Below are 20,155 nucleotides of genomic sequence, written 5' to 3' on the forward strand. Positions count from 1 at the left end.
TGTCTGATAACAAAGAACAAAGTTGTAAGATTTACATCATCTGAATAAAAGACTTATTACAAAGTTATCATTATGGGGGCACCTGGGTGGCTCAGCTGGTTAAGTGGCTGCTTTCAGCTCACGTCATGGTCCCAAGGGTCCTGGGATTGAGCCCCATGTTGGGCTCCCTGCTCGGCGGGGAGCCTGCTTCTTCCTCTCCCTCTGCCGTTCCCCCTGCTTGTGCCTGCTCTCTCTCTCTCTCTCAAATAAATAAAATCTTTACAAAAAAACCACAAAGCTATCATTATCAAGACAGTGTAGTGTTAGGGCGCCTGGCTGGCTCAGTTGGTAGAGTATATGACTCTTGATCTATGGGTCTGAGTTCAAACCCCACACTGGGCTTAGAGTTTGCTCAAAAGAAAAAAAAAAAAAAAAGACAGTGTAGTGTGTTGATATAGACAATGTATCAATATAAACAAAAAGATGGAAACAAATAGAGTCCAGAAATAGATTCATACACATACAGTAAACTGATTTTCAATAAAGGTGAAAAGCAATTCAGCGGAGAAAGCATAGAAAAAATATGGCACTAGCACAACTGGATATTCATATGGCAAAAAAAACAAAACAAAACCCTTCCATCCATAGCTCCCACCATGTACAAAAACATTCTGGCCCTAAATTTATTAAAAACTTAAAACTATAAAACTTTTAGAAGAAAAGTCTGGAGAAAATCTTTCTAAAATACAATACCAAAAGCATGATCTATAAAGAAAAAAATTGATAAAACTGTCTGGACACCATCAAAATTAACGTCTGCTTTTCAAAAGACACTGCCAAGAGAATGAAAAGACAAGCCACAGATTGAGAGAATATTTACAAATCAAATAGTTGATAAATGACTTATATGCAGAATATATATGTAAGAGGATAACCCAGTTTTTTTAAATGGGTAAAAGTATAAACAGACACTTTACCAAAAAATATATGAAAGGCAAATAAGCACATGAAAAGATGTTCCACATCATTAGTTATGAAGAAAATGCAAAGAAAAACCACAATGAGCTACTCTCATACACCTATTACAATGTCCCAAACTAGACTCACCATACAAAGTTTTGGTGAGAATGTGGAACACTTAGAACTTTCATAGGTTACTAATGGGAATGTAAAATGGTATAACTGTTTGGAAAAAACAGTTTGGAGGTTTCTTATAATAGTAAATGTATACCTACAATATGACCCAGCCATTCCACTCCCAGGTATCCAAGATAAATTAAAGCATATCCCCATGAAAAAACTTTTACATAGACGTTTCTAACAGTTTTATATGTACCCAAAAATCCAGAAACAATCCAAACATCCATCAACAGGTGAATAAATGATATACCCATCCAGTGGAATACTACTCAGCAATAAAAGGAAACCAACTACATACTATGTAGTATGTGACACACACTACAACAAAGATGAACATCAAAACATTATGCTAAGTGAAAGAAGCCAGACTCAAAAGACCATGTATTACCTAGTTCCATTTATATGAAAAGTCCAGACAAGGCAAATTCACAGACAGCGCAGATTAGAGGATGCCTGGGACTGGGAGTGAGAGTAGGGATCGCACAAGGGAAGTTTTTGGGGTGACAGAAATGTTAACAAACTGGATTGGGGGGATAATACACAACTCTAGACTTAATAAAATCACTGAATTCTATGCTTAAAAGGAGTTTTATGGTATAAAAATTATACCACAATAGAGTTGTTAAAGAGTACATAATATATGATTCCATTTATTTAAAAATTCTAGAAAATCTATAATAAGCTAAAGCAGATTAGTGGTTGCCTAGGGATAAGGGAGGGAGTAGGAAGGACAGATTATAAAAGGACAGGAGGAAACTTTGGGGGTAATGGATATGTTCATTACCTTTTTTTGTGGTCAGAGTTTTATGGGTACATATACGTTAAAACGCATCAAATTGTACACTTTAAGCATGTACATACAGTTTATGATATGTCAGTTACACTTCAATAAAGCAGTTTTTTTAGAAGTATGGTCTCCATAGAAGAGCAAGCATTCAGTGTGGCTGGAGTGGAAAGCAGAGGGAGTAACAAAAGAGCCGTTCATATAACCAAAAATACATTTTTAATGGCTGCACAATTCCTACTTTCCCCTTATTAGACAAACTGCTTCCATTTTTTAATTAAATAAATAGCATCTCATCACTGTGTGTGAAGCTCTTTATTTAGAAATTGCTGCTTTAGAATAGATTCCCAGAAATAGAAGAAGAGTATAAATATTTTTAAGCAAGGCAGGCAGATTTTTATTTTTAAAGAAAAAATTGGGGGCAGCCGGGTGGCTCGGTTGGTTAAGTGTCTGCCTTCAGCTCAGGTCATGGTCCCAGAGTCCTGGGATCGAGACCCGCGTTGGGCTCCCTGCTCGGCGGGAGGCCTCCTTCTCCCTCTCCCGCTCCCCCTACTTGTGCTCGCTCTGTCAAATAAATAAAATCTTTTATAAAAATTTGTTTATTATTTATTATTATTATTAATTTTTAAAGAAGCAGGAAGAGGCGATATGGAGCAAATGATTTTACTTCAGAAACTACAAAGTAATAATGAAAATTTGTAGAGGATGATATAAGGTTGAAACCTGGATGAAATTTCCTTGGGCCATTTTTTCTGACACTTGACAGAAATCATAAAAACCGACCTAATTCCGAACTAACCATAAGTCATATAATCATGCCTCAGGTGTCGTTTCATCTTCAAAGAAGCTTTATTCAGAATGATGCAAGGCTTCTATACACATTGTCTTTCTCCATCTCGCCATTTCTCCCTCCCTCCTTCTCCTGCTTCTTCCTTCTCCCTTCCCCCCAGCCCCACTTGGGGCTACCCTCTCCTAATCAAGCAAGCCAACCCCGTGATTAACACCATAATTCAAGATGACCCGAAAAACCTCCATCATGAGCTACCGTTTTGAGAATCAGGAGCCTGCAGGGCCCACACAGGATGTTCACACTTATCAGGGCCATATCATCACAGTGCAGGTAGGGGGCCCTCCTTGGTAATACACATGCTACCCAGGTGACGACTTAATGCTAAAGAACGGTTCACAAAAATTGGACTTTCAACACATTTTGATTTGAGACATAATCGTATTAAAATAAAACAAAAACTACCACTGTCATTACCAAAATCCTACTATAGTAAAGACAGTGTCTTCCTGTACCAGCAAAGCCAGTGGGGTTTAAAGACACATCCCAACCAGTTCTCAGCAACTGAAGCTGAGGCTGGAGAACAGGACAGAGTTTATCTTTGTTAGTTACAAAGTTATGTCTCCTCATAGTCTCCTTGGAGAAACCAAGGCCGCCATGCAGTGAGAAAGATGGAGGGATGACAGAAGTGTTAGCTAAGAGATAGCTGGTTTTGAGACTTTGTTCCCATGGCTCAAGTTGTGCCAGCTAGCAAGGCTCTGTTAACCAATCCACACCAAAACCTTCATCACCTCTTCCTCCTTAAGTTAACAAAGTAGCCAACAAACACATTTTCAAATTCATTTCCCATAGTAAAAGCCAGGTAAACAGATAAAAGAACCAGAATACTTAGGAGATTAGAGCAGAAAGTGAGCAGTTATGGGGGGAAAAGTAAGGAAAAGGTATTATAGTTCAGGCACTAATAACTGTGAGAAAGGAACAGTACAATTGCAGGGATTTCTGCACACCCACACAAAACAAGGATGCAGGCTGCCCAGTTTTTCTCTCGATGCAATAAGCCAGTCATGTAAGGTTAGAGTGGGGGAGTGGAGGGTCGGGGTGGCCGGGGCACTTAGTGTATATGCATGCGCACAGATGGTACCAGAAGGGCACTGGTCACCAAGGGGAAAGAAAGCCACACAAATTATCCAGGCCAGAAGGCTGGAAGGGGGCCTGGGGCTAAATAATTTTTGGTGAAAGTTATTAGCCTGTCTGCTGCTCAGATAACTGAGAATGAGGATCTGGGGAGAACTAGACCCTGAGGAATTCCAAATATGTCAGGAAATAAGAGAAGAATAAATGAACCCTCAGCAAAAATTTCACAAGTCTAAAGGATTACAGGAAAGATTTTTAAAAAACAAAAACAAAGTGATCAAGCAAAAAACCCTGAAAACCAAATAAAAAACATGGATGACGGGAAAGAGAAACTGGGTTTCTGTCCCGGGTTATGCAAGGCTCTTCTCTGTCACCGCCTACATCCCACATCTCAATCTGCAGCAAAGAGGTGCCCAAAGGCTCGACTCCTTTATCCTCTCAGTCATCTGTCCCACAGAAAGGCACTGGCGTATGGGGTGGAAATGCTGTGGTTGTCTGGAAACGGGGAGATGGTGGTGGCAGAGAAAGGAGCACCTCAGTCGTCCTAAAGCCAAACCTTACATGGGGGGACAGCTAACTGCACCTTCATTTCCTGAGCTCAGAGAATAGTCGTCCTGGTTTCACAAAGCTGGACTGGCAGCCTGAATTGCCAGTGCCTGAACTGCAACAAGCCTTCCTGCTCCTCCTGCCAATAATTCAGAGGTTCACACCATAGAAAGGATACAGTACTTAAACCAAGCAGTACAAGCCTCTCCTTCTTTCAGCTGATAAAGGGGAATAAATTGGTGACGTTCCTTTCCGGTTTTGGAATTGCAAAAGGTCCATAGTATCTGCTCTTAGATACAATATATGTATGTTTCCAAAGGAATGAAGAATGCTACTGATAACCCAATGCCTTTGCAGGATTGCAGGCATCTCAGGCAAGACAAGAGCAATTTAGGGTATGATTTCTTACCACTTTGGATGCAGAGCAGCTTGACCTACCTTAGTGCAAACAGTACAAACTAGAAACTAGTACTGCTAGCCAGCCATCCCTAATTAGAAAGAGAAGATCTGCAGTGTATACACTTCTTTCTCTCTCCCTAGTGCATTAAGCAGAAGTCTGAACTGCAAGTCCTCTCCTAAAAGAAATGCCTACCAGTTCATTATTCTGAATGCACAAGGTGGTTCTACCACCCTTACAGAGTTATCCATGGCCTTCAGGATAAGAATCAAGCTCCTAAAAGTGGCATATAAAGTCAAACGTAATTTGTCTGGAACTGAAGACTTCACTTTGCCCTATTTTTTAACAGTGCTTGCAGTTGTCAGCAAGTGATGCCAATCTACATAATGCCTCAGTGCAACACTGCACAAAGTCCCCCTCCCATTCCTGGGGCTCATAATTCAAGTGCAATGTTCCTCCCCCCATGTCCACCCACTCTCCCTGTTAGACCATAAAACTCCAGACCCCGTTCACTAGTAGCAATTTATTGACACTGTCCACTGCAGGTAAACAAGAAGAAAAAGAATTCCCCAGGCAACACAACCACAGGATCCTCCTTCCAGGGTACACCTGAATTCTCTAAGGCCCAAATTTGAGTTTTCACCATCTTCCAGGACACTGTCAGGCCTACATAAACCATATTTCTCATTTGACTGGTCTATTTCTCATTTTATTGATCATGATTATCTGGAAGTGTGCTGGAACTGGCTCATCTGAGCTGGTTGTGCCCATGTCTCCCAACTCTCTATTCAGTGATTCATGTTGGCAGCTCCAGACTGATCACGGTGGTTTTATTTACACCATGGAAACTGGCAACATCTACAACTCAGGACTTGTTTTGTTTTTGTTTGGGGGGGGAAGGGAATACCCAATTGTTAAACATTTACTACATCACAATGTTTTCCCTAAATGACTTATACTTCCTCTCCTGTGAGACCTAACCTCCTTTTCTTTCTCACCCAAAATTCCATTGAATCACCTAGAATTTCTCTTCCATGATCAAAAATCACCTAGATGCTCAGTCATTTCATGTTTTGTTCCCTATACCTCCTGCAGAACACACTACCGAATTTACAAGGTACAGTGCAAAATGAAAATGTGGGGTCCCTTTTTCAAAAAGTACTAAGAATTTAGGGGCGCCTGGGTGGCTCAGTTGGTTAAGCGACTGCCTTCGGTTCGGGTCATGATCCTGGAGTCCCGGGATCGAGTCCCACATCGGGCTCCCTGCTCAGCGGGGAGTCTGCTTCTCCCTCTGACTCTCCTCCCTCTCATGCTGTCTCTCATTCTCTCTCTCTCAAATAAATAAATAAAATCTTTAAAAAAAAAAAAAAAAAAAAGTACTAAGAATTTCAAGACAATGGGAGCACCTGGGTGGCTCAGTCGGTTAAACATCTGCCTTCAGCTCAGGTCATGATCCCAGGTCCTGGGATCGAGTCCTGCATCAGGCTCCCTGCTCAGCAGAGAGCCTGCTTCTCCCTCTGCCCCTCACCCTGCTCATGCTTGCTCTCTTTCACTCAAATAATAAATTTTTTAAAATCTTAAAAAAAAAAAAAACTTTAAGACAATGACAGCAGAGCATTAAACCAAGAACAGGGCCTTTCTAAGTGTCCGGACTTGTATAGCTGCACAGGTCCCATGCCCAAAAGTGGTCCCTGACCCCCTATTCTTAACTGTGGGCATGCCCTTCCCTGAGGATACTATTTCCCATGTAGCTCTGCAATATGAGGGCTCCTTACTCTCCCATACTTCACAATTGAAGGTGGGTTCGTATTTTATTTGCTCCCCTCCCCAATGCCCTTTGCAGACCATTCCTCTTCTAGCTTTGCTGTAAAACCTCTCCCCTCTGCCATCTTGATGCACTTCAACTCTCACCACAGCTGGCCTCTCCCCACTGCCTCACTCCTCCTCCTACTTTGCTGAGGGCTTTGACATCTGGCTCTCAAAACTCCTCTTTACCCCAAGTCCCCGCCTAAAGAGTAATAGGGTTAAGCAGACAGACTTTTGTATAGAATCAGAATGCCTGGGTTCAAGTCCTGGTACTACCATATACTAGCTATTGTTGCCTTGGCCATGCTCCTTAACCTCTCTTTTCCTGAGTTTCCTCGTTTATAAAATAGAGATGGTTAATAGTACTTCATAGGATTTCTTGTATAGATTAAGAGTTAAAACATGTCAAGGGTTCAGAACAGTACCTGGCACATAGTGAGTGCTCACTCAGTAAACATTTGCTATTGCTATCATCATCATCATCCTTAAAGTCTATCTCCGTGTCTACATGGATAACTCACGTAACAGGTATTTTGAGCTTCCTGAGTTCTTTGAGCTCCTTGTCTCCAATTAATTCCTACTCTACTCTGCCTCAGCAACCCTCTTCCATAGCTACACCTAGATCCTATAATCACCAGAACTTCTCCACCTCCAAAATCTTAAATTCAAATATCCCATCCCCTGATGACTACTTCTGGTCTTCCAGAGCACACAGTTAAATTGTGCCCCCTATATCTGCCCCCCATGATGAAAACCTCTGAATGCCAAACTCCTCTATCATATCTCTGTCAGCCCCTCCCACATCTGCCTCTTCTTATAGTCTCTCCTTAATCTACTCTCTTGACAATAACGTCCAATTTCCACACCCCAATTTCTTCCTGCACAAGACTGGCAAAGTTCCAATCTTGGGTAAATCAAACTATCAGCCTTTTCTTGACAGGGTTGCCGAGAGCTACTGCGGAGACTCATGCAACTGCAGAGATTGGTACCACTGTTATAAATTCGTAATCTCCTTCATCAATGCTACCACCGATCTATTTCCTTACTTGTTTGGCCGTCTCCTACCCTTCACAATGGCTGTTTCAGATCTTTATCACTCTCTCCAAACCTGATTTTCCTGCCCACTACCTACCTATGCCCACTCCACCTATCTCTGCTTCTACTCTCAGGAAATGATCTACCCCACTTCAGAAGAACAGGCATGTGACTAGAACCACCACAGTTTCCTCCTACTAAACTATAAATCCACCTTAGCTACACCTCTATTCACCCATCTGCGCTGGATTCTAACCCGCTTGCTCTGGAAGGCAGTGGTTCTCAACATGTGTTTCTCAGACCAGCAGTACTGGCACTCTCCAGAACTGTGTTGTAAATGCAAATTCTCAGGCAATGCAAATTCTCCCTACTCTAGACCTACTAAATCAGACACTCTGGAATTGGGGCCCAGCAATCTGTTTGTAACAAGGCCTCCAGGTGATTCTGATGATTCTGATGGATGCTAAGTTTGAGAACCACTGCTCTAAGGAATGATTTGTTTATCCCCTTACCCGCATCTTCAAACCCTTTCTTTAGGGCAATGGTTCCCTTGCCTGAAGAGCCTCCTATCTGATTCTTCCATATACATTCTTGCCCCTCTCCAATCTATTCACCACACAGCCAACATATCTGATCAAGTGATCCCCTGCTTAAAATTCTTTAATGACTTCTCACTGATCTGAAGATAAAAACCAGTATCTTAAGGCCTCAAGGCTCTCCACAGCTCGCAAGCTTCCTCTTTCACCTCTGGCTCACTTTGTCGATTAAGACCAGCCTCTCTCAGCTTCCTGATCTTGCCATGCTCTAGGGCACCCAACAAACCTTGAAATTGTTCTTTCTCTGCCTAAAATACTCTGCTTGCCTCTTTCCAAACTCTTTCTACGTCAAGTCTCAACTTACACTTTCTTTACTTAGGGTAAATCTTACCCCTTATTCTCAATTAGGTCCCTTTTGGATGCTCTGATAGAACTCTGCACTTATCCTCTCAAATCCACATCACACTTACAATTATTTAATTATTATAAATGTATTGTCTGTTTTTTGCCAGAGCATAAGCTCTGCTGGGGCAGAAATCATGTCTCTCTTGTTTACTACAATATCCCTAGTGCCTAGGGGCGCCTGGGTGGCTCAGTCGTTGGGCGTCTACCTTCGGCTCAGGTCATGGTCTCGGGATCCTGGGATCGAGCCCTGCATCGGGCTCCCTGCTCGGCGGAAAGCCTGCTTCTCTCTCTCCCACTCCCCCTGCTTGTGTTCCCTCTCTCATTGTGTCTCTATCTGTCAAATAAATAAATAAATAAATCTTAAAAAAAAATATCCCTAGTGCCTAGCTTAGTATAATACCTTGCATAGTAAATGTGCAATAAATATCTGCCAACTGACTGAGCCTTTGCATACACTGTGCCTCTGTCCAGAATGTTTTTTACTACCTTTAACCTCCCAGTGAAATCTGACATATCCTTCAAGAAATAAATTAAAGATGGTTGCCAGAGGGGAGGTGGGTAGGAGGGGCAGGGGGAAATGAATGAAGGGGATTTAGAGTACCCTTATTTTGATGAACACTGAATAATATATGCAACTGTTGAATCACTATATTGTATACCTGAAACTAATCTAACACTGTATGTTACCTACACTGGGCTTAAAATTTTAAAAAACAAGATCATAATTTTGTAGGTAATAAACACTTAAAGAGAAAAAAGAAATAAATTTAAATGTTTCTGTGAAGTCTTCCCTGCACATACACACCACGTGCCTGCTCAAGTGAATCACTTCCTCTTTTCTGTTCCTACTAAATTGTGTACATAACTCTACTAATGCAATAATCACACACTATTGTAAATACCTCTGTGTCTGAGTCTCCATTAGACTGTCAACTCCCTGAGGGCATGGACCACATCTTGTTCACCTTTGTATCTCCAGTGCTTAGAAAAGGACCTCACGTTGACAAAAGATGTCTAAATGTTTATGGGCATATTAAACCTAAGACTGTATCTCTAATTTTGCACTGAAAGGTTTTTTCCTAATATTGAATCTTGGGTCCAAAAAATAAAATAAAATAAAATTCTCAAAAAAAATTATTAAATCTGGGTTCCAATTCTAGGTTTGTTATTCATTAGCTGCACAAACTGTTTAACCTCTTTGGACCTCGGTTTCCTCACTAGGGAAATGAGGTTGATAATACCAACTTGGAAATACTGCTATGGAAATTAAACAAAATGACACTGAATAACAATTAGCACACATAGTGCCTGGCATGTAGTAGCCTCCCCACTCTGGCTTCAACTTGATAGAGACAACTAGGACAAAACAAATACAAAAATAAGTCACAGCAATCAAGGGAGGCTGAGCACAGAGTGAGTCACTCCTTTTAATCATTTGCCTAGGAAGATCAACAATGAAGAAACATAACAAGCAGAATAAACTCTACTGGTGGTATCCCCCTTGGCATATAAAGCTTGGAAAGGACTCACCCCAGAGACCTCTTGGCTGATGGCCACATCTGGCTCCCTAGCCCAGTAGGTCAGGTCTTAGTCTGTGGTGCCAGGAATGGCTACCTCGACTGGAATAGAAACTACCCCATAAGGACTATGTTTACACGTGGGAGATGAGGAAGAGGGAGGACAGCTTGAATGCAACTACATCTATCCAGTGTTTTGCAATCTGGCAGAAAATACTGCGGAACTGTTGGTGAAGACAGACATCACACAACTGCACTTACCTGTAGTCTAAGAACCATCTTAGACTAGATAATGAGCAGATTTCTGCTTTTACCAAAAAATGGTCAGATTTGCAGGCAGTGAACATCTCTGAGGTCCAATTATGCCTGTACATCTGGGCAGCACCCAGAAAGATGACACCAGGCAGCTTTATACATACACTTCTCAGCATAGAGTGCTGCCCACAAGCACCAACTTCACTGCTCATGTGTGCCAAATGTAAAAGCAGATTTAAGTTTCTCTGTTCCTTATTTATAATGTGCTTACCTCTGCAGAACCACTGGTATTCAGATAACCTACTTCTTTGGAGTCATTCATTTCAGAATGCTGTGTCACCATATGTGTAGTTACTTCTTCGCTGGGACTATCTCTCTTCCAAAGCTTCCTGGTTAAGCTCGGATGGTCCCTGGAAGATACAGTGGGTCTGGGTGGACTCTGTCTCCTCCAAGATGTCCTGCTCCAACCTAGCCTCAGAATATGCGGTACATCATCTTCAGGTGGAAAGCCCAAATCATCTGTAGTTTGGAATTTTTTTAAAAACACCAGCATGGAATTGGAAGAGTCCGTCCTAAAAGTGCGGCAGCTCTGGGGCCTGCTGCAATCTGTCTGAATGCACATCCCTTCTAACCACCAAAAGGCATGGCAGGCAGGGTCCTGGCAGCAGGCAGCCCAACACAACTGGAGAGAGGGGGCTCCTTCAAGAAGCCGGAGGTGATTTTCTCCCCCAGATCTCAGGCCAACTCCAAATTCTGTCTTCGCCTGCTGGCACCTGCTCTCACTGGCATCTAAAAACAAGGAATGAAAACATTTTAAGATGTAATAAAAACAGACTACTGCTCTGTAAAGAGCCCTGAACACCAACATTTAAGGCTATTTTGAAGAGTGGTTTTTAAGAGGGTGGGAAAGCTGTCTAGTAAGTGGAACAGAAGAAGCAAAATAGAGTGTTTTTTGGCTCAGGATACTTTAGCTTATAGAAGTACTGCTCCAAGATTCATCACTGGTTCCCCTTCTCAATGAGTCTGTTCCACACAGACATTTGATACAGAACTCCAGTTCATGAAACAGAAAAAACAAAACAGCTATTCTGGTAGAAGCGTATGGGGGGATGGGGGGAGTCCCACCACCTGACCTTCCACTCACATCCTGGCATTTCTCAGGGAGTGTGACCACTGTGGGACCAGAAGAACAGGTAGCAAAACTGGATGGAATAACTACCCCCCCCACCCCCAAACTGGCAGCAACACAAACTGAGCACTCTCAACCCCCTCCAGGTTAAAGGTCCATCCGTTTTCTAACCAACTGTTTGCTAGAGTCAGGCAGTTTTGCACATCATAGTATCAGCCAGAGCAGTAGTCAGATTACCAAGAAGTTTAATCATGAGCCAGATTCTGCTAGAATGAACTTCCTACTGACAAGCCATGTCATGATAAGAAACAAAGGAACAGAAGTACAATAGTGACCTACTGTGGTTAACATAAATAACATGGTCCAAAATTCTAGCTAATGTTGCTTCTGGATAAACTCTTGGGCTATTGAATTACTTCAGGCATGGCATTAATTTTCCTGAAGTATTACCTCGCTTCTGTTTTCTTAGATGTAGAAAAGTCAAAGCATGTTCTAAATGAAAGCTGTTATACAGAGTTCATTTTAAGGTCTTAGTTATACAGGTATCTGCACCCAACTATGGTCAGGGTTATACAGGGTCAGGACCAGGGTGAGGCAAGATAGGTGCCTCAGGCACAACATTTAAGGAGGCGCACACTCTCAGAGTCATGCAAGTACAGAGCTGGTTTACCCAAACTTGAGAGCGAGTGCCTCCTTAAATTTTGTGCCCTAGATGTTCTTTCTTCACCCTAGCCCTGGCCCTGGCCTTGGAACATAAAGTATGTTTTAAAATTACATACAGAAAATAGGCAGTAGAATCAAAACACCAAAGACGTGGATAATCACGTCTGCATGTACACAGAACTGAAAGGGGGCTCTGACTAACCAAAGCAACAATGTGATAATCAGCGAAAGCCAACCTGACTCCCAAGAAATATTTATAAAATGTCCAGTAGACTAAATGTGGACACCAGTCAAATGAGAGAGAAGAGGAAAATAAAGGCAGGCTTCTGGATTACTGAGCAGGGGCTGTGGAAGCCAATCTGCCATTGTTCATTAAAAGAAAAGAGAGAGACATTGGCACGGACCTAACATCAGACAAGGCAATTTAGAAACCTAGAAAAAACAGAACTTCCTTAAGAAAAATGAAGAAATAGCAACTACGAAAAAAAAATGAAGCTACCAAGAGCTACAGAAATACCCCTCATATCCTCATCCACCTTCCTACACAGTAACCAGTGGTATGAATCTTGGTAACAGCTGAGTATACAGAATGTGTTGAAATCAATAAATGGTTACATCAGCGACTACTGTCAGTCACCTTTACATCAACTTTCCATCATTCTTCACAGAATAATTCTCTCACATTTAACATAGTGAAGAGGTCCACATAGATGAAAATAACCTGCACCTTTCTGTAAGCCACTATTTTATTTAATTTTTAAAATGTACCGTGACATCCACTTTTGCCCCTGCAGAAGAAATTGCCATAGGACTTGCCCTCCCACCATGAGCAACTAGAAAACTAGACTATATGAAACAATTGTTTTTAGAAATGAACAACAGGTGGTCCAGGACTGTGATCCTAAAGAGGAAGGAAACAAAACAGGTAAGCCCTATGACCACCCTGGCTTTCTGTATGGAAGCGTGCTCCAGACAGTGGCACAGGGAAGGAGAGCCCAAACAGACTAGGGCAGACTTGCTGAGTTGAGGAAACAGTTTAAGGTGACTATGATACCTAGAATTTTGGAATAAACAACCAGAAAGGAGGAAGCGACACAGAGAAAGAGCTCCCATTATCTGGATAATGGTCCCTTTCAATCTTTGACTGAATACTAATTTACCCCAAGTATAGGCTGAAATGACATGAGGGAAATTAGAAAATATTTTGAACTGAATATAAATGAAAACATAACATATAAAAATTCATGGGATGCAGTTAAAAGCAGTGTTTAGAGGGGCATTTATAGTTTTAAATGCTTATTTTAGAAAACAAAAAAAGTTTAAAATCGATGACCTAGAGAGATACACAGGGAGAAGGCCATGTGATGACAGAGACAGAGACTGGAGCGATACAGCTGTAAGCCAAAGAATGCCAACGATTGACAGTGACCATCAGATACTAAGAAGAGTCAAGGAAGTGTTCTACCCAGAGTCGCAGAAGGTACCAACCCTTTATTTTGGACTTCTAGACTCCGGAACCATTGGCTTATCAGGATTTTCTGCCCTTACCTAAGAGAACAGTTAAGGAGACCGAGGGCTCCAACACTACCAAGAGTACACATCCAGGGATCACTGACATTTTTAGGCATGTGGCTGTGACCTTTACCCAGACTGAAGGGAGACACCTGGACGCATTCAGTGGACATGCACAGGGATGTGATGCTGGAAAACAATGGGCATCTGAGGGGCTTCTCTTTTTCAAACCAAAATTAATTGCCCAAATGGAGCAAGGGGTAGAGCCCTGGATGGAGGTGTGAAAAGCTCTGCCAGGTGCCTGTACAGTCTAGGAGTACTGGTTTGAAACAAAGGCATCAGTCCTAAAGAAAAATATTTCTGAAGGATCAGCTCCAGAAGAGTGAACATAAGGTGTCATCGTTGATACAGGCCTGGAATGGGAGAACAGAAGTTCCATAGAGAAGCAGCACTGTAATGTGGCAAAATCTTTAAATATAATTCCTCCTTTATCAGCCATCAGAAAAATCTCACAGGTGAGATAACCCATTAATGTAAAGAATGTGGGATAGCCTTTATGAACAGCTCATTTCCTTTAAATCATCACAAAATTCACGTAAGCAAACAACCTGATAGATATACTCAATGTGGAAATTTCTCAAGAAGGACTCAACAATTATTATCAGAGAATTCATTGTAGAGAGAAACCCCATCAATGCAATGAATGTGGAAAAGCTTTCAAAAAGAACGCTATCTTTTTTTTTTTTTAAGATTTTATTTATTTGACAGAGAGAGACACAGCAAGAGAGGGAACACAAGCAGGGGGAGTGGGAGAGGGAGAAGCAGGCTTCCCGCGGAGCAGGGAGCCCAATGCAGAGCTTGATCCCAGGACCCTGGGATCATGACCTAAGCCAAAGACAGACACTTAACGACTGAGCCACCCAGGCACCCCAGAACTCTATCCTTTTAAGTCATCCGAGAATTCATACCAGTCAGAAACCCTACATATGTAAAGACTGGGAAAAGCCTTTGCTCAGAACCCAGCCCTTACTCATCATGAGAATACATAGTGGAGAAGAGCCTTTTAAATGTAATGAATGTGGGAAAGCTTTCAGGGATAACTCAACTGTGGTGGAACAACATCAGAAAATCCATACTGGTGAGAAACTATATTGGTGTAATGAACGTGAAAAAGCCTTTAGGAAGAGCTCAACCCTTATTAGTCATCAAAGAATACACACAGGAGGGGCGCCTACGTGGCTCAGTCGGTTAAGCGACCGAATCTTGATTTCAGCTCAGGTCATGATCTCAGGGTTGTGAGACTGAGCCCCGCATCAGGCTCCACAGTGGAGCCTGCTTAATATTCTCTCTCTTCCTCTGCCCCTCCCCTGCCTCTAAAAAAAGAATACATATAGGAGAGAAACCCTATCACTGAAATAACCGTGGAGAATCTTTCAGGTATATATCGTTTGCTGGACATCAGAAAACTCACAGTGAAAATAAGCCCTATTGGTGTAAATGACTGTGGGAAAGCCTTTGTGAAGAGCTTATTGGATATGAGAGAATTCACACTGGAGAAAAATCCTATCACTGCAAGAAATATAGGAAAGTCTTCAGGCACAGCTCCAGCCTTGCTGAACATCAGAGAATCCATATAGAGGAAAACCTCAGAAATGTAATGATGTGGGAAGACTTTTCCCAAAGAAAATTTATAACAAAGAGCCACCAAATATAGTTAGTGTGGTAAATCACACAGAAAGTTTATTCCTTCGAGCATCAAAGAGAAGACATTCAATAAATTATACATATAACAAAAATATTCTGTGCACCTCTATGCCAAAGAACTTCTCACCTATGAAGATTTCATTATAATATGGTCTGTACTGGTGAAATAATTGAAAAACTTAAATGTCGATCAATATAGAAATAGTATAGAATACTATGCAGCAGCTGAAAACAATGAGGTAGAATTGTATATACAGCCATAGAAATAGCTCATGAGGGGTGATGGGGTGGCTCAGTCAGTTAAGCAGCCAGCTTTTGATTTCAGCTCAGGTCATGATCTTGGGGTCCTGAGATCAAGCCCCACATTGGGCTCCACACTCAGTGGGGAGTCTGCTTGAGGATTCTTTCTCTATCTCCCTCTCCCTCTGTCCCTCCCCCCCAGCTCACGGATGCCCGCACGTACTCTCTCCCAAACTAAATAAATAAATCGTTAAAAAAGAAAAGAAATATCCCCATGATAACTTAAATTCAAAAAGCAAGTTGCAGGGGGTGCCTGGGTGGCTCAGTCGGTTAAGCTTCTTCCTTCGGCTCAGGTCCTGATCTCTGGGTCCTGGGATCAAGCCCTGCTTCAGGCTTCCCACTCAGCGGGGAGTCTGCTTCTCCCTCTCCTTCTACCCCTTCCCCCGCTCATGCTCGCTCACTCTCTCTCCCTCTCTCTCAAATAAATAAATAAAATCTTCTAAAAATTTAAAAAGCAAGTTGTAGAAAATTTATATATGATGGTCTTATTTATATTTTTTAAAACGAAGCTTTTTTTGTTTCTACATATATATTATATACATTCCAAAGGATCTAGAAAAATGAAGGCCATACATTAACAGCCAAAAATATATATATATTTTTTAATCAATGATCTATGCTTTCATCATAAAAGCTAGAAAAAGAACAGTAAATTATAACCAAAATAAGTTGAGAAAGGAAAAAATAAAGATAAGAGTAACCAATGAAACAGAAAACAAAAAGTAGAGAAAATCAATGACACCAAAATCTGGTTTGAAAGATCAACAAAACTGATAAAGCTCTAGTCAGATTGATGACAGAAAAAAAGACAATAGTCACAAATTAACAATATCAGGAATGAAAGAAGGGATGTCACTACTGATACGATAAACCAGGGGCAGCAAACTATGGCTCAAAGGCCAACTCTAGCTACTGTCTAGTATTGTAAATAAAGTTCTATTGGAATATAGTCACACTCATTTATTTAAATATTGTCCACAGCTGTTTTTGCTCCACAATGGCAAAGTTTTTTTTTAAGATTTTATTTATTCATTTGAGAGACAGAGTGAATGAGAGAGAGCACATGAACAGGGGGGAGAGGGAGAAACAGGCTCCCCTGCAGAGCAGGGAGCCCGATGCAGGGCTGGATCCCAGGACCCCGGGTCACAACCCGTGAAGGCAGACACCCAACCAACTGAGCCACCCAGGCACCCCCACAATGGCAGAGGTAAGTAACTGCAAGAGACTTTTATCTTAAGACTCACAAAGCCTAAAATGTTTACTATCTGGCCCTTTAAGAAAGTTTGCCAATCCCTGGTCTAAGAATGTACTTTTGTTCGACTTATTATTAACAAGTGAGTAGAGCCTAAATTTGGATGTTAACTTATAGAAGATTGATAAGTTACAAATGATTTTGATATTTACAGAGATGCAAATTATTTCTGTCTAGTAAAAGATAACCTCAAAATTTAATTAATAAGACGCCTTTTCTTCCCACCTAGCTATTATCTTTATTTTTTTATTCATTCATCTGTTCAACAAATATTACAGTGCATCTGTTTCATGCTAGGCACTGCTTTGATGGAGCTTAATAATAATTTAGATGGGGGGACAGAGGTTAAACAGACACAATAATGAATGTAGGATTGCAAACTAATATAAGTACTCTGAAGGAAAGAAATTCAGCCTTTATAGAATAAAGGTAAATTTGGAATTTACTGAACAGATATATTATCGCATATGTGACATGCTATCAAAGATATTCACTATAGGGGCTCCTGGGTGGCTCAGTCAGTTAAGCATCCAACTCTTGATTTTGGCTCAGGTCATGATCTCAGGGTCGTGATTTCAGGGTCATGAGATCGAGCCCTGTGTTTGGGCTCCACACTCAGCACGGAGTCTGCTTGAGATTCTCTCCTCTTCGTCTGCCCCTCCCCCTACTCATACTCACTTGCTCTCTTGCTCTCTTTCTCAAATAGTAAATAAATAAAATCTTTTAAAAAAAAGATATTCACTACATGTTGTTTGAAATGAAAAAAATATTGGCACTAACTTTTAAATTTCTCGATAGAGAACCGATTAAATAAATTAAAGAAGATCCATGCACTTATGGGGATGAATAAGGTTACTCTACATAGTACTAGTATGCAGTGATATCCAGGATACACTATGTAGAAAAAGAAAAGTTCGGAGCAGTGTGTCTAGTATGCTACAATTTGTGTGTGGGGGGGAAAGAATATAATGTTTATGCATATATATGCATAGACTATTTTTGGAAGAATATTCAAGAAGTTGGCATGGTTGCCTTTAGTAGGGGAAAGGAGGTAGCTCGAGAGACTGAAGTGAGAGACTTGTTTGTTCACTAAATATCCTTTTATACCTTTTGAATTTGTACAACGTACATGTATTATCTTTTGAGAGATAAATTTTAAAAATTTAAGTAAACAGAAATGTCAGTGGCTTCCCAGGGCTCTTAGAATGATAACCACAATCCTTAACATAACCTAAGAAGATCCTGTATGATCTAGACCATGTCTACCTTCCTGGCCCCACCATGTAACAGGCTCTCCCTCCGTCATTACATTCCAACCCACCAGCCTTCTTTCATTCCTCAAATGGACTATACTCCCTCTCCTAACTGGGCTCTGTGCATGCTGCCCCCTCTATTGGGAACTCTCTTGTCTCCCTTCTTTACCCAGTTAGCTCCACTCATGAGATCTCAGTTCAACCATCATTGCCTCAGAGAAGCCTCCATGCCAAGTCAGGTCTCTCCATTTATACACTCTTTGGGCCTGTTGCCCCTTTCCTTTAAAGCAATTACAACAACAACAACACTTGAAAAATTACATTTCTTTGTGTGATCATCTGCTCAATGTTTTCCCCACCACCACACTGTAAGCTCGAGGATGACAGGTCCATGTCTGTTTTGTTTTTTTCTCTCTCACTACTGTACTCCCAATTCTGGCATGGCACTTGGCACATCACACTGCAGGTGCCCCAAAATATCTTTCTGAATGAATGCACAAAGGCATGTATGCATATGGAGGAAACCAGGTGGCCTGGTATCAGGTGGGTCATACTGAAGACATCCAGGCCGATGACAAGACTTCAAAAAGAGACGAGGCCCATATGCCATAATAAATGAGGGGGGTGAATGATGGTTGGTAGATGAGTAATGACTAGGGTAGGAAGTGGCATAAACCTCAACGAGCAGAACTTTTTCCATGACACTGGAGGAGTACTGTTCCAGAAGTGACAGTGAGGAGTGATGAGGACATCAGTTCCACCTCCAAACTCAGAGGTACATGGGAGATGGAAGAATGAGCAACCATCGCCTGTAGGCTAGAGGGAAAACCACATTTTCTCCAAGAGAAACCCAGGTCTCAGAATATTCTATCTAATGTCTTAACTCATAAGTTTGAGTCTAGAGAGGGTTTAATAACTATGGATTCTTGTCAGAGTTAAAAAGTTGAGAAGGGAGGGGTGGTAAATGTGAGTTGAAAAGCACAGTTATACAGGAATGTCAAGTCAGACTCACGCAAATCACAACGGTTAAGGCACTTTCTAGCAAGAAAAAAGGAGAGGATAGAAAATTATGATGATGAACTGATGACAGGGTTGCTGCCTATCCATCCTCGGTATAAATGGTAGAAGCTTTGATGCAAATCACAGAGGATATCTGTGGAATTTGGGGGGACAGATTTAGACTCAGGGGAAATGGTCAAGGAAATTTATGGGAATTACAAGGTCGAAGGGAAAGGAGCAAAAAAATTCTAATTCCCTGGTTGTTGCTAGCAGCTCTGGTCAAATCCATATCTTTGAAAGAAGAGGAGACAAAAGTGGGGGTGGAGGAGGGGTTAGCTATAAGACTGGTTTGCCCTGCAAGGGTCTTTTTCTTCCACGGTTCCATGAAGAATGTCACATAAGCTACTCAACTATCTGCTGATATAAAAGAGAAACATTTTAGAACCCAAACACCCCCCGCTTTGTAAGGTGACCTGGAAGCCTCAGTCAGAGATTTCATCTATTACTCTGGGCAAGAGAGAGCATATGTTCAGTGGTGGAAGGAACAACCTGGGCGTTCACACAGGATGTTTCAGACTCTCCCTACTTCACTTGGACCTCTTGATCGCTATATTCTTAAAATTATTATTAGAGCTTAGTGATGGGTAAGATCTCTGATTCATGTGACTCTTATCTGACAATCTGATCCTCTGTCTTAGCTCAAGGGACTAGAGCCTGGGAGAGGACAAATGGTCAGAAGCACTTATGTCTCGGACAGTGACCAGAAGTAAAAGAAATGTGAAGCATGGGGCAGGCTAATTGGCTACGGCATTGCTAAGAAAATTAATCCCAATAGTTCCCAATAAGGAGAGGAGGTACTGTGATCTCTCAGTTCACATGTTTACTTAGTGGGTTTTGACCCACTAAGTTATTCTTTTTTAAAGATTTTATTTATTTAGAGAGAGAGAGAGAAGCAGAGGGAGAAGCAGGCTCCCCCCTGAGCAGAAAGCCCGATGCGGGACTCAATCCCAGGACCCTGGGAT

The 20,155-nt window shown here is 41.6% G+C and overlaps 1 protein-coding gene across 7 annotated transcripts in view; it reads right to left on the minus strand.

Annotated features, from left to right (window-relative positions):
* Positions 1 to 20,155, minus strand: part of KIAA0319L (KIAA0319 like) — a 99,552-nt gene that overhangs the window by 59,317 nt on the left and 20,080 nt on the right. For all 7 annotated transcript variants that reach the window (XM_027597807.2, XM_027597797.2, XM_027597778.2 and 4 more), the window contains one exon: positions 10,593 to 11,110. In XM_027597807.2, the coding sequence (XP_027453608.2) occupies positions 10,593 to 11,110 (518 nt within the window). The remainder of the gene's footprint in view (positions 1 to 10,592; positions 11,111 to 20,155) is intronic.

The sequence above is a fragment of the Zalophus californianus genome, chromosome 4 (genome assembly GCF_009762305.2).
Source record: "Zalophus californianus isolate mZalCal1 chromosome 4, mZalCal1.pri.v2, whole genome shotgun sequence".
NCBI classification, from domain to species: Eukaryota; Metazoa; Chordata; class Mammalia; order Carnivora; family Otariidae; genus Zalophus; species Zalophus californianus.